Genomic DNA, 13,088 nt, shown 5'->3' on the forward strand with positions numbered 1-13,088 from the left:
ATAAATGTCCACTATTTGGCATATATAGAACGTACAATTGTTAAGGTGGCACTCTTGCCCCACCCGACCCTACAATGTAGAAACCACAAACAGGGAAAAAGTCGTAAAATTGAGAAATATATTTTCATTAATCCTGAACTAGGTACGGTTACCGGAAAGACTTCTATAGAGTGGTACTGAAGAGTGTTCGGAACAAAGCAATGACACGGAAACCAGTACTTTACCAACGTGTACACTAGATGTATTTTGAATAATAAATGTTATTTTCGTTACAATTGAACCATTTGGTTTGACACGATTTCAAAACTGAGAAAACGAAACAATGATACTCCAATACTTACTAACTTGTTTCACTGTATCAAATAGAGGCAAACCGACCGTATTTTGACAAAGTCCTAACGAATTCACCGGTCAATCGTTCGGCGTCAAGAGCCCTCTCTAGTAATCATCGCCACGAGATACAATCTCCTTGCAGGTGGGGCGCAACATGATCGTGTGCTCGTATTGTGCAGTATAGCAGCCTTTCACGTCGCACAGCGGCGGATACGCTTCAACGACACCCTTGTCGCAAAGATCCTTCAGCGCCATCTGGTACTTGGTGGCTCCGGCTCGGTCCAGCCAACGTTTGCAGAAGGCCAACGTTCCGAAGTTCTTGTTAATCAGCCCAAGCAGCTGCTTGGACGATTGCAAGCGCAACGGTACAAACGGTGTATCGAAATTCTTCATATAATGCGAACAATCCATGTCGTCATGGACCATTCCACGGCCGGTGGAACCGAACGTTTCAATGGCGTAGAATTCGTTCTCCTCCATGCGGGTCGTTTCGCCACCTTTCACGATCGGAACAGTCTTGCCGGAGTGAATGCGGTACGGGCTAATCGAGTGACCATTCAGATTACGGATACTCTTGACTTGGTATGTTTTTCCATCCAAATCTATTTCGTACGACTCCATAACTTCCTGGATGGCGGCTCCGATGTCGCATAACCTGGGAAGGGCGAAATAAGTTAAATTTAAATTTACATTCGACAAAGACCCTTCCATCCACACTCACCTGACATCAATTCCTGCTTCCCGAATTCCGGTATTGGTGGCATCTTTGACGGCCTCCAGCAGTTTGTCGTACTTGGGGTTGAATGAAAGTGTGAACGCACAATCGATGATACGTCCCTTAATATGGGTTCCAAAATCAATTTTAGTCACGTCGTCATACTGCAGCACGGTGGGATCCCCAGCGTTAGGGGTGTAATGAGCTGCACAATGGTTCCTCGAGCATCCTGTTGGAAAAGCCAATCCCGCCTCAAGTCCCTTTTCACCAACCAGCCTTCGGGCTGTATTTTCCAATTCTTCGCAGATTTCGATCATCGTCATACCCGGCTTGATCCACTTCTGCATGTACTGTCTCGTCTGTCTGTGAGCTTCAGCAGCCAGACGTAGCTCGTTATAGATGTCCAAGTGCATCCTATCGAGGGCACGTTTCTCCTCACTAGTGAAACGATCCTTTGCCGTAGTCGCGTCCGGATATTGCATAATTTCTCCTTCGGGGTATTTGCCATCCTTGAACTGTTCAACAATGGGAACCGATGGAGCTACCAGTTTGCCACCAGCAGTTCCAGCACCACCAGCGACCTTCTTCTTGTTATTACGCTTTTTCTTCTTCTTCTTGGCGGCATCAGCACCCCCCTCGCCTACAGCTCCTTCATCTTCATCGTCGTCCTCGTCCTCGTCAGCTGCTTCTTTTTTCTGCTGCTGTTGTTTTTGTTGTTGTTGCTGTTTCTTCAATTTTTCGGCTTCCTTTGCAGCTGCCTTTTCCGTTTCACGAGCGGCTTTCTCAGCTGCCTCCTTCTCAGCGACCGCTTCCCTCAGTGCCGCAGCTTCAGCTTTTTCAGCAGCTATACAGATAAAGCAATAACATTGTTTGAGAACACGGAGCTACTTACAGATAATTTTTAACTCAATTTGCGAACAAACAAATCCTCAAAAGAAATGCATCACATAGCGAGAACCAGGAAGTCGCTTAAAATATCCATGCATTCCACAACCGGGTTGTTTACACCTTGTTACTCACCGGACTTCTTTGGCCTTTTCGGTTTCTTCTTTTTCTTCTTCTCGTCGGAAGCATTTTCGTCAGCATTCTCGTCGTTGATTTCCTCCTTTTCCTCGTCGTTGACAAGGTTTTCCTGCACTTCCGCAGGTTTGGTTTCGACAGCCGCCATTTTTCGCTTTGGAAAATACTAGTTTTCCTTTCTTTTACACCTCTGCTTCAGATTACCGTCCACGGAAGAAAGGGGCCAAAATGTCTTACTCGCGCTTTTGTCTGCTCACCAGGAAAATGCGTGCATGTGCTGAAAATGACACCTGACACTTCTGACAGAGCCAAATAGGGAGCTGTAAAATCTGCTCGAATAAGCAACTCGAATATCCTATAGATACTCATTTGTAATAGATGTGTGGATATGTACCGAATTTTGAACACAAAAAAAAAGTTGTTGAATATTACATCCAAACTGTTGCAACCAGGTCAATCCATCGGTTGTGTAATATAACCATAGAGGTAACTCTAAGACCACTGGGTCCCGAAGAAAATCATTATTATTTTTGGCTCACTCAGTACCAGAACAACGGTCCCAAGCAGTCCCAAGCTATTTCACTCACCCCTGCATGTTCTGCATGAATCCACACACCCCTGATGTTATCTGTCAAACTTTCATAGCGAATCAAAACAAACATAGTGAAGTAATAGAATTTCAACTAGAATAGGGTACGTTAATCGTTTGCTTGGGACCAATAGGCTACTAAAGTGGTGAGCCAATTTAAAATCGTTAGTTTCGTATTGATTGTTGATATAACGTTGTACGATGTACATCGATTTTACGAACAAAATTACATCCATTGATGTAATATTGTATCTGCTTTTTGCTATTACATCATTATTTCATACATTAGCTTGAATTACATTGATTGATATTACATTTTTTTTTTGCTGTGTAGGGGGCACATTGCGCATCTCGAAACGAAAGACATTTTGTACGAACGCTTGTATGAAAAAGGTTTTCGTTTAGAGATGCGCAATGCCACCTCAGTTCTTCCTAATTCCTTTATTTAACGTCGGTCTATGATCCGCAATCTAGTACCAATCACCGACGGACAAAATATACTTTCTGCTCCACCCTAGGGGAAGTACAACTTGATGTGAAGTAATATTTGGTGTAAAAATTGCTCATATTGGTAGTTATTATAGTTTTTAGTATAAATATCAATGATATTAACTGTCAAGCGGAAAGCTACAAAGTAAAACAAATTAACAATGTAGTTTTAACGCATACACCTCGGCATACACTCCATGACGTTTCGCGGTTGTTGTTAATGTTTTCTGCAGCTTTCTGTTTCATCATTTTTGCCTAGATTTTCGTTTCCGATAGCTCTGATCGTTTTCGGCTTCGGCTTTTGATGATAAAAACGGCACTGGACTAGGCAAGTTCCCCCAGCAGCAAATCTCTCCAAATTGCAGGCTCATGGCGAATCAAGCGTAATACGACCACGGAACCATCAATCTGGGACTCCGTTTACAGGGGCGGCGTAGTCAGTCGATTCCCGTTCCATCGGAGGACAGCACATGGGTTTGCAGGCGATTAAGAATTCGAGGAAATTAATGAATATTTCCTGGGAACGTGCGACCGATTATGTGCACTGAGATCAGCTACCAAAGAATGCCGAATTTATGAGAACAAGGAGCGGATTTCGGTGGAGGTGGCCAGCAAGATCATCAAAAAATGACATGGCTCTGGTGTGAAATCCATTTATCCATTTTAAACGAATGTCAAATGTACACTTAAAACCAAAAACTGTAAAACACAAAAAACAACTGTCAGACTAGGTGTAAGATTTGCAAATATCACACATATTGAAATATTTAATATTTCCACCATCCGTATTGATGCTGATACTTGGAGCTGTCCTTCCCTTAGGCCCCACACTATTCATAGAATACGGCGGGAAATCCTGTCAGGGGTGGGGCTGAGGAAGTATTTTTTTTGTGCAGAATATGTAAAAAAGAGGGGACTTCGGATACATGTTTTGACCGCACTGCCCTATGTTAACAATTAACGGAACTAAGTACATGTCAGTTGGCCATAATCGGTCGCAGGGGCAAAAACATCAAGTGCATCACAGAAAAGACGGCAACGCACATCCATTTCCTGGACCCAAACCGATCGAATTCAACGGATAAGAGCCCAGGTGTCTCTTTGTTGTAGCATGGAAGTTGCCGAACAGACACGAAGCAACTGTTGATTTCGTTCGAACTGCTGCTTCTACACAGAAAAAAAAAGTTGTTGAATTTTACATCCAAACTGCTGCAACCACACAGAAAAAAAAGTTGTTGAATATTACATCCAAACAGCTGCACAGAGGTCATTCCGCCGGTTGTGTAATATTACGTTGTACGATGTACATCGATTTTACGAACAAAATTACATCTTTTGATGTAATATTGTATCTGTTTTTTGCTATTACATCATTATTTTATACATCAGCTTGAATTACGTTGATCGATATTACATTTTTTTTTTGCTGTGCAGGTCAATCCATCGGTTGTGTAATATAACCACAGACAAACAGACATAACACTCGCAAGTTGTTCATCGAACCAGCATTTAACGGTCAATTTAAAAGTATCGTAGTTGGTAGTACCGCCACCTGCGGCGCGCATAGTCCTTTTCCTTGAGTTTGACGTTTACACAGTACCGCCATCTGTTCAGCGTACTACCCACCACAGTGTACTCAACAGATGGCGGTAATGTTTTTGCGACGATGTTTTACATTGAGAAATATTCAATGTGTTATGTCTGTTTGTCTGTGATATAACCAAGGAATCAAAAATATCTCCAAATGACAAAGTGACAAGCGATCAACGAACCGAATAATAACGCTATGTCAGAAGTGCAAAGCAATAATGATATAATCTTCTTCGTTCTTTTTTTGACAAGCAGCCCGTGCGACACAACTCATTCCGGGCGGTAGAAGGAAACAAGCAAATTGTTGGCAAACTGCTTCACGAAGTAAAGCCGAAGATGATACACGTGTGTTAATGGGATTTTTTTGTTATGTCTTTTCTCGATTCATATCAAGCTATGTCCTCATCCGTGTATATTGCAACAAAGCAGGCAAGCAATATATCATTATCCTTTTACCACTCGGATCGAGCTATGTTAACGATCGAGTTTGTCATGGTAGTCGTAGCAACCGTTTTGTCTGTATCGTTGGTTGCTTTATGTGTTTGGATTCGCTGAATATAACCATAGAGGTAACTCTAATACTAGAAGGTCCCGAAATAACGTGCTCAACTTTTTGGCTCAGCTCTGGTACTCTCTTCGGTCCCAAGTCCTCGAAACATAGGAAAATCCACTAACCCCTCATTTTATCTGTCAAACTTTCATAGCGAATCAAAACAAACTAGTAGTAGAATTTCGAAGTAGAATGAGGTACGTTAATCGTTTGCTTGGGACCAACAGGCTAGTCAAGTAGTGAGCCAATTTAAAATCGTTAGTTTCGTATTGATTGTTGATATAACGTTGTACGATGTACATCGATTTTGCGAACAAAATTACATCCATTTATATAATATTGTATCTGCTTTTTGCTATTACATCATTATTTCATACATCAGTTTACATTTTTTTTGCTGTGTAGCCCCGGGAAAAGCATCACCAATCAACCCCCCTATACGACAAGCAGGTGGAAAAGGAATTCAGGTCACTTTTTCCACTCGGCCCAAGTTGTACTCGTCGCTGCTGTTAATCAAGGGTTCGGAGAAGAAAGAGCTAATAGTGAAGTAAGACATTCACCGGCTGATGGAGTTTCTGTTCGAGAATATTGCTAATCAAATTCCCGTCCAAATACAGCTGGGAATATTAACCGGATTCTAGTGATCCATCGCCGCCACCCGTTCCTGCTATAGTACAGTTTCGACCTATTCGGTACGGAACCGTTTTCTGCACTTGAGCTGGGAGCTTTGGTTAATATTAACCACTTCATTCGAGCAGATAAAATGACGTTTACTACCACTCGAACTTTGAAATGAAACATTATTTTAAGATTTATTTTTTTAAGAACTTCGAAAAAAGTAGCCAACATTTGTGCGTTTCACAAAAAAATAGAAATTAGTTGGTCCAGTTTTGTGAAATCGCTGGTAGAAAGTCACGCCAAAACTGCTTGAAAAAGTGGTCAATGGATCACATCATTCGAGCAGTTTAAAATGACGTTTCCTACCACTCGTACTTTAACGTGGAACAATATTTTGATACTTTTTCTTTCTACCTCGAGAAAATAGGGTCTTATTTGTAAAATGCTTGAAAAATCTGGAATTTATTGTTTCATTTGCGTAAAATCGCTGGTAGAAGGTCGTCTCAAAACTGCTCGACAATATGATTTGTTGAGCGGTGTCCATTACGTTACGTTACGCTAAAAATAAATATTTTCGACCCCCCCCCTCCCCTTTTTGGAACAAAACGTATCACTGAAAATGATACCCCTCTATTTATTCCGTGACGCTCTAAAAGCCTCCATTGAATTAATTTTGGAATTCGTTGTCTTTTTTATTTCTAGGTAATTAAATTATTAATATTCAATATAAAAACAAAAGATCAGCGTACCTGCTTTTCAAATGTTTAAGAATAGCGAAAATATCAAGATATAAAATTAAAACATATACATTTTGCAAGCAAGATTTAGTGATGATTTTCTTTACCTGTATTTTCAAACTTTACATCAAAGCCTCCTCCCTTATGTAATAATTAACCATTTTATTCGAGCACTTAAAATGACGTTTACTACCACTCGAACTTTGGAATAAAACATTATTTTGAGATTTTTTCTTCTAGAACCTCGAGAAAAGTAGCCAACATTTGTGCGTTTCATAAAAAAAATAGAAATTAGTTGGTCCAGTTTTGTGAAATCGCTGGTAGAAAGTCACGCCAAAACTGCTTGACAAAGTGGTCAATTCGTAATGATATAGGTGACCCCCTCTCCCCCTATAAGCGTTACGTAATTTATGGACGCTTCCTTCCAGCAAATTTTTATCTTCTTTTTACACCTATCCTCTTCGCGTTCAGACTCGTATCCCTCTGAAACCTTTAAACACCCCTCACATCACATCTATAGAGATTAGTGACGTTTAACGCACGCACACTAGCGGGTGCATCGCCGTGTAAAGTTGTTTATTATTTTCCTCTGGCTAACCTAAAAAAATGTATGAAATTATTTCTGTCAAAACTAGTTTGACAGCGATTTTTTATGTATTTTCCTCGGAATTTCACTAACACACTCTCATATATCTCACCAATACAACCAGACATAAAAATCTCTATTCCCAGATCTATTCCTATCTACTTTTCTATCCCTGCTCTATTTTCGTCAACATGACAAACTCAAAAAAATCCCATCAATTATGTTTTTCTTCGGGAATCCCACACTAATAAAATAAATCACATAGCCAGTGGAAAATATCCATGTGAATTTCACATAACTTTCATGTGATCCCATAATGGGAAATTGCACATATAAATCACATGAACGTTATGTGTCCAATGAAATCTATATGATTTCTCACTAGATTTCTCACATAGAATTTCTTATACTATGTGATATTCAGTTAACAATCATTATTTTTGTTATTGGAAAAATATTATGTGCGTTCCTAATAGAAACTAAGTGAAAACTTTTTTCAGTGCAAGTAATTGCTAGAGTGAATCTGGAATTGCTTTGCAACAACTTGGTTTGTTGTTGTGGTTTGTGTCCACTGAATGTTTTTTCCGCGCTGTCGGATTGAATTTAAATAAAATCGACTTCGGTTAGGCATGTTAATGTCATTTGTGACAACTGTTGAACTTGCCGTTTCCGTTCCGCTTCCGCCCACATTGCATTTGGGCCTTAATTGACCACTTTCTCAAGCAGTTTTGGCGTGACTTTCTACCAGCGATTTCACAAAACTGGACCAACTAATTTCTATTTTTTTTTTATGAAACGCACAAATGTTGGCTACTTTTCTCGAGGTTCTAGAAGAAAAAATCTCAAAATAATGTTTCATTTCAAAGTTCGAGTGGTAGTAAACGTCATTTTATCTGCTCGAATGAAGTGGTTAATTGTATACATATATGAAGGTTAGAGGATTTAAAAAAAAATAAACCAGACATTTCCTGTACACGCTAACTTGAAAGTACTCATTAATGAGTAAAAAAGACCCATTTTGAAGAAATGTGGCTTAATTCATTAATGATTAAACAATTTTACCCATTAATGAGTATCTGTTACCCATTAATGATTAACAATTACTCATTAATGGGTAACAGATACTCATTAATGGGTAAAAAATTTACTCATTTAATGAGTTAAGCCACTTTTCTTCAAAATGGGTCTTTTTCAACCATTAATGGGTACTTTCAAGTTAGCGTGTAAACAAATATTATCCTTCCTGGCATCCCTGAATACTGCTCGAATTACTTGAATATAAAATTTTAAGGCCGTTCGCAATGCTGAGTTTTAAAATTGTTTTAAAATACTCGTCAATTCTATAATTTGAAACTGTCAAAAATAAAACTGCAACACGATCAGCGCAACGCACAGTTCTAAAACATGTTTGTAATCATCAAGTTCCATAAGCTTTACGGTCTCTATGAAGTTCTCCGTTTTTTATTTGTGGAGCTCTTCGAAACATCTTCAACACATACAAAGAAATTTGAAACAGAGTTCCATTCGTGTTTCAAACTCGCTCAGAAATAAAACAGAATAGTCGAGCAGTTGCAAATCTGGTGCAAAATAGTGCTCGAATAATGAAACTGCAACTCAGCATTGCGAGAGGTGCGTTTCTGTTCTAGTTTCAAATTGAAACAGTCCTTATAAAATACAACAGCATTGCGAACGGCCTAAGGCCGTTCGCAATGCTGAGTTTCAAAATTGTTTCAAACTACTCGTCAATTCTATAATTTGAAACTGTCAAAAATAAAACTGCAACACGATCAGCGCAACGCACAGTTCTAAAACATGTTTGTAATCATCAAGTTCCATAAACTTTACTGTTCTCTATGAAGTTCTCCGTTTTTTTTTGTGGAGCTCTTCGAAACATCTTGAACACATCCAAAGAAATTTGAAACAGAGTTCCATTCGTGTTTCAAACTCGCTCAGAAATAAAACAGAATAGTCGAGCAGTTGCAAATCTGGTGCAAAATAGTGCTCGAATAATGAAACTGCAACTCAGCATTGCGAGAGGTGCGTTTCTGTTCTAGTTTCAAATTGAAACAGTCCTTATAAAATACAACAGCATTGCGAACGGCCTAATGGTGAGATCAAAGTTATTTCAGGCCCACTGTGATCTTGACGTTTCAGCCCAAGGAGTAAATTACCGAGGTACTCAATCGGTTTATTATTGAGTGACACTACTAAACGATACAATCGACGTCACAATTTCAGTGTCAACATTTCATTAGGGCCAACCTGCGCTCGTAAACAATGCTTACAACAGTCGATTTCTCTAAAATAAATGCTTCATCCTGCAAATTGACGATGCCAGCTGCTAGAAACATTAATCTTACTGATGGTGTCCATATGTTGCATGCTTTAGCTTTCATTCTTAAGAAATCCATGGCTAAAGCCATTGTTTACTAAATCAATCTCGCATTTTTGAAAGGTTGACGTCGATTTTTGCTTCTATTCCAAATACAATTAACGAACTGTGGCACCTCTCTCTTTATGTACATTGGTTTCAGCGCCATCCATCTTATTTGTTTGATGTTTATCAACAAGGTCTCAAGAACATACATTAATTTTTTAAACAAAACCAGTTCGTGCGGGAGGTTTGGTGAAACCCTTAAGTAATTTTAAATAGATATTCAATCTTGATTAGCTTTAAATAATGGCACAAGGTAACGTGCCCTCGGTTCTGGAAGGTACATATTTTGTTCAAGACGAAATCGGTAAGCATATCGTGCGTTCGGTTTCAATTCCAAATACGGCCGTTCAATCTCATCCAGTGACTGAATAAATTTGTGTTGTGCTATCACACTTTTTTTCTCTCAAGGAAATATTTATTAGCTTAATAAAAATTGGGGTTACTCAAAGCTCTGAGTTGAATGGCCGTGAAACTATTCGACTGACACTTTTTCTTCTCAACAGACGGCTTACATTCGGACGATTCCGGTGCGGATCATTTACACAAATCGGGTGTTGCATTACGTGAGCAAGATCGATTCCTGCCGATAGCCAATATCACCAAAATAATGAAGAAAGGAATTCCCTCCAATGGAAAGATTGCAAAAGATGCCCGCGAATGTGTTCAGGAGTGCGTCTCGGAATTTATTTCGTTTATCACCTCCGAAGCTAGCGAACGATGCCATATGGAGAAACGAAAAACCATCAACGGAGAGGACATTCTGTGTGCGATGTACACGTTGGGATTCGATAATTACGTGGAGCCTTTGAAATTGTATCTCACCAAATATCGAGATGTAAGAGAGGTTTGGGTTGGTTTTTGATTCGTTCGAAACTACATTTTCGCCAATTTCAGAGTACAAAAACTGAGAGGTCTAGTCCCGAACAAACACCGGAACATCAGCAACAGTATGAAACGATTGATCAGGACTACAGTTGTGAGTTATGAAAGGTGCTACATAACAATGATTGATCGCACTTCTAGAACTGATTGCAACATTTGATGTCAATGATGGTTTAAATTTTCAATTTACAGCCATGCAACCGTCAAATGCGAGCACCTCGGTATCCGGCAATGTTATTTACCAAGGATCAGATGGTGGTTATTACTTGAAAAGTAATACTTTTTAGGATTAAGATCAGAGATACCTAGCTATAAACACTGTATGTTTGAGGTAAGTGCAGCCTTTTTTTAAACGTATTATTTGACTATCGGAAAGCAAATACTTTGATAGTTGGTAACATTCAAGACCAAGTACATACTTCCTGCTAGATCCGAAATCCCTTCAAGAATATTGATTTCGCATACTCAAGCACCCCTATTTGTATTCCGTTTGAAACGCATATCCCATACACATTGTTTGTTTTGTTTGGAAAATTCGTTTCGAACGGAAAAGGAAATAGGGCTGATTATCTCAATAATTTTGGATAATATATTTGATGCTTTTTTTACTGTTTAGAAAATTCTCTCGAATATTTAAGATTTTAATTTAAGGGACATTGGGGCAGTTGGCGAGTGTCTACGGTCCACACACATTTCCAAAAAATAGTGTGGTTGATAGTCTACGCGTAAGGTTTATGAACAGCCATAACATTTTTGAGAGATGGATCAGAGTAGGACCATGGAATTGGGCTATCGTTGTCTCATCAGATAGTTGTTGCCAGCACTATAACGTTGTACATTAAGACCCATAGAGACGAGGGGACAATAAGAAAAACAGGAATGACACACATCAATCGACTGCATCAGCAGAGATCGTAAGTTTCCAGCATGTCTCTGATAGGAATATAGGGTTGTCTTCTTTGGACCTCAGAGGTATTCAAAAAGGCACTCTCTGGCGGCGTCATCAGAACATTGCTAAACTGTATGATCGATGTCATCGTAACCGTTTCTAAACCGACAGATATTACTGCCTACGAGGTTTATTCTACGGAACGATTAGTGGTTGAACATAAGTCTACTAATCACGCGATTTACACCCAAGCCTTTAAACCACGTCCTCGAAGAAACATTAGGTATAATTGAGTTTATAACCACTTGATCTTCGGTTTTTCTTGTACAACCTCGTGTTAACATTTATCCCATTTACAAGTATATGCGATATATCAGCGTATTTCTTCAAGTCGGTGCTAGAAACTCACTCGACTCTTGCTCTATGGAATGTACACATTGAAAAATGCAAGGCTTTAATTTTGTTTTGCTTTATTACCTAGCCAGTGGATTGGCGTGAATAGTAACACTGTTTATCTTCTTTTCCACAACTGGTCGGTAAGTTTTGGGATTGACCATCAGCTTCTCGAGTTCATCCAGGGCTTCTAAACCGTCAATTACTCTGAAAGAATAAAGCAAACATTGAACATGGACCCATAATCCCGGATATCAATTTTAAGCACAAACCGGCCAAATAGTGTATACTTCAAATCCAATGCGGGCTGGGCTGCATAGGTGATGAAAAATTGGCTAGCATTAGTATTGGGACCGTTGTTGGCCATCGACACCATGCCCCGTTCATTGTGTTTCAAATTTTCCTTGAACTCATCTTCGTACTTGCGACCCCAAATCGATTGACCACCTTTTCCGGTTCCGCTAGGGTCGCCCGTTTGCACTATGAATCCTTTGATGTTGCGGTGAAATATGGACCCGTTGTAGTAGTCACTGGCACAAAGAGCCAGAAAATTTTCGCAACTCTTGGGACAATCCTCGCAGAAGAGTTCCAGTTTGATATCGCCAACGTCGGTATGCAGCGTGACGGACTGAAATAATGAAGTGAATAATTCGACAATCCGTATCTATCTCAAGCTCTAGAAAATTAATCCTACCATAATTGAACACCAGCAGGTTAATATTAATAGAAAATAATGTAATCGAATATGCACAACTACTTTCAAATAATGTAGGTAAAATCTATATAATATATTATAATCTATTATAATCTAAAAAACTTATGAAGCCGGCAACGTACGATTAGAACACACATTGTTTACTTTCTGTTGTCAACAGGGTGCAGTGATGCCAGATTTCTCCAGATGGGTCAATTCTATGCACGGCTAAACAAAACAACCCAGCGATTGAGCTCTTTAAACTTGGCCGTTCGCAATGCTGAGTTTCAAAATTAATCACTTTATTTGAGCAGTTAAAATTACGCTCGAAATTTGAAATAAAACATTATTTTGAGATTTTTGACGTAGGACTACGTCTTTCATTTCTATACTGGGGGTGCACTTTGTGAAAACCGAAAATGGAACATGAAACAAAATTATAAAAGATTTTGAACATTAATAACTCAGCTGCTCCTGGACCAATTTCAATTATTTTATCATCAATCGATCATAAATATTTCTACGCATATATGGCAATTCCGACTGATGATTTTTAACGAGAAGCT

General features: G+C 39.2%; 3 protein-coding genes across 3 annotated transcripts; 1 reads left to right on the forward strand and 2 right to left on the reverse strand.

Annotated features, from left to right (window-relative positions):
• Positions 1–216: 216 nt before the first annotated feature.
• Positions 217–2,337, reverse strand: und (methionyl aminopeptidase und). Its single transcript, XM_065228313.1, has 3 exons — positions 2,069–2,337; positions 1,055–1,892; positions 217–988 (listed from the first exon to the last, which is right to left on the reverse strand). Exons 1-3 carry the CDS (start codon positions 2,214–2,216, stop codon positions 439–441), a joined length of 1,536 nt encoding a protein of 511 aa, XP_065084385.1. The 5' UTR covers positions 2,217–2,337; the 3' UTR covers positions 217–438.
• Positions 2,338–9,869: 7,532 nt separating this feature from the next.
• On the forward strand, positions 9,870–10,880 carry Nf-YB (nuclear factor Y-box B). The gene is made up of 4 exons (XM_065228314.1): positions 9,870–9,968; positions 10,168–10,499; positions 10,559–10,640; positions 10,739–10,880. The coding sequence occupies exons 1-4, from the start codon at positions 9,908–9,910 to the stop codon at positions 10,831–10,833; spliced, it is 570 nt and encodes a 189-aa protein (XP_065084386.1). The 5' UTR covers positions 9,870–9,907; the 3' UTR covers positions 10,834–10,880.
• Positions 10,881–11,888: 1,008 nt separating this feature from the next.
• Positions 11,889–12,618, reverse strand: LOC135706668 (peptidyl-prolyl cis-trans isomerase-like 3). Its single transcript, XM_065228316.1, has 3 exons — positions 12,523–12,618; positions 12,101–12,456; positions 11,889–12,035 (listed from the first exon to the last, which is right to left on the reverse strand). The coding sequence occupies exons 1-3, from the start codon at positions 12,523–12,525 to the stop codon at positions 11,909–11,911; spliced, it is 486 nt and encodes a 161-aa protein (XP_065084388.1). The 5' UTR covers positions 12,526–12,618; the 3' UTR covers positions 11,889–11,908.
• Positions 12,619–13,088: the final 470 nt, after the last annotated feature.

Source organism: Ochlerotatus camptorhynchus, unplaced genomic scaffold (genome assembly GCF_037179485.1).
Source record: "Ochlerotatus camptorhynchus isolate MF236.1 unplaced genomic scaffold, CSIRO-AGI_Acam_v1.1 ptg000284l, whole genome shotgun sequence".
NCBI lineage: Eukaryota > Metazoa > Arthropoda > Insecta > Diptera > Culicidae > Ochlerotatus > Ochlerotatus camptorhynchus.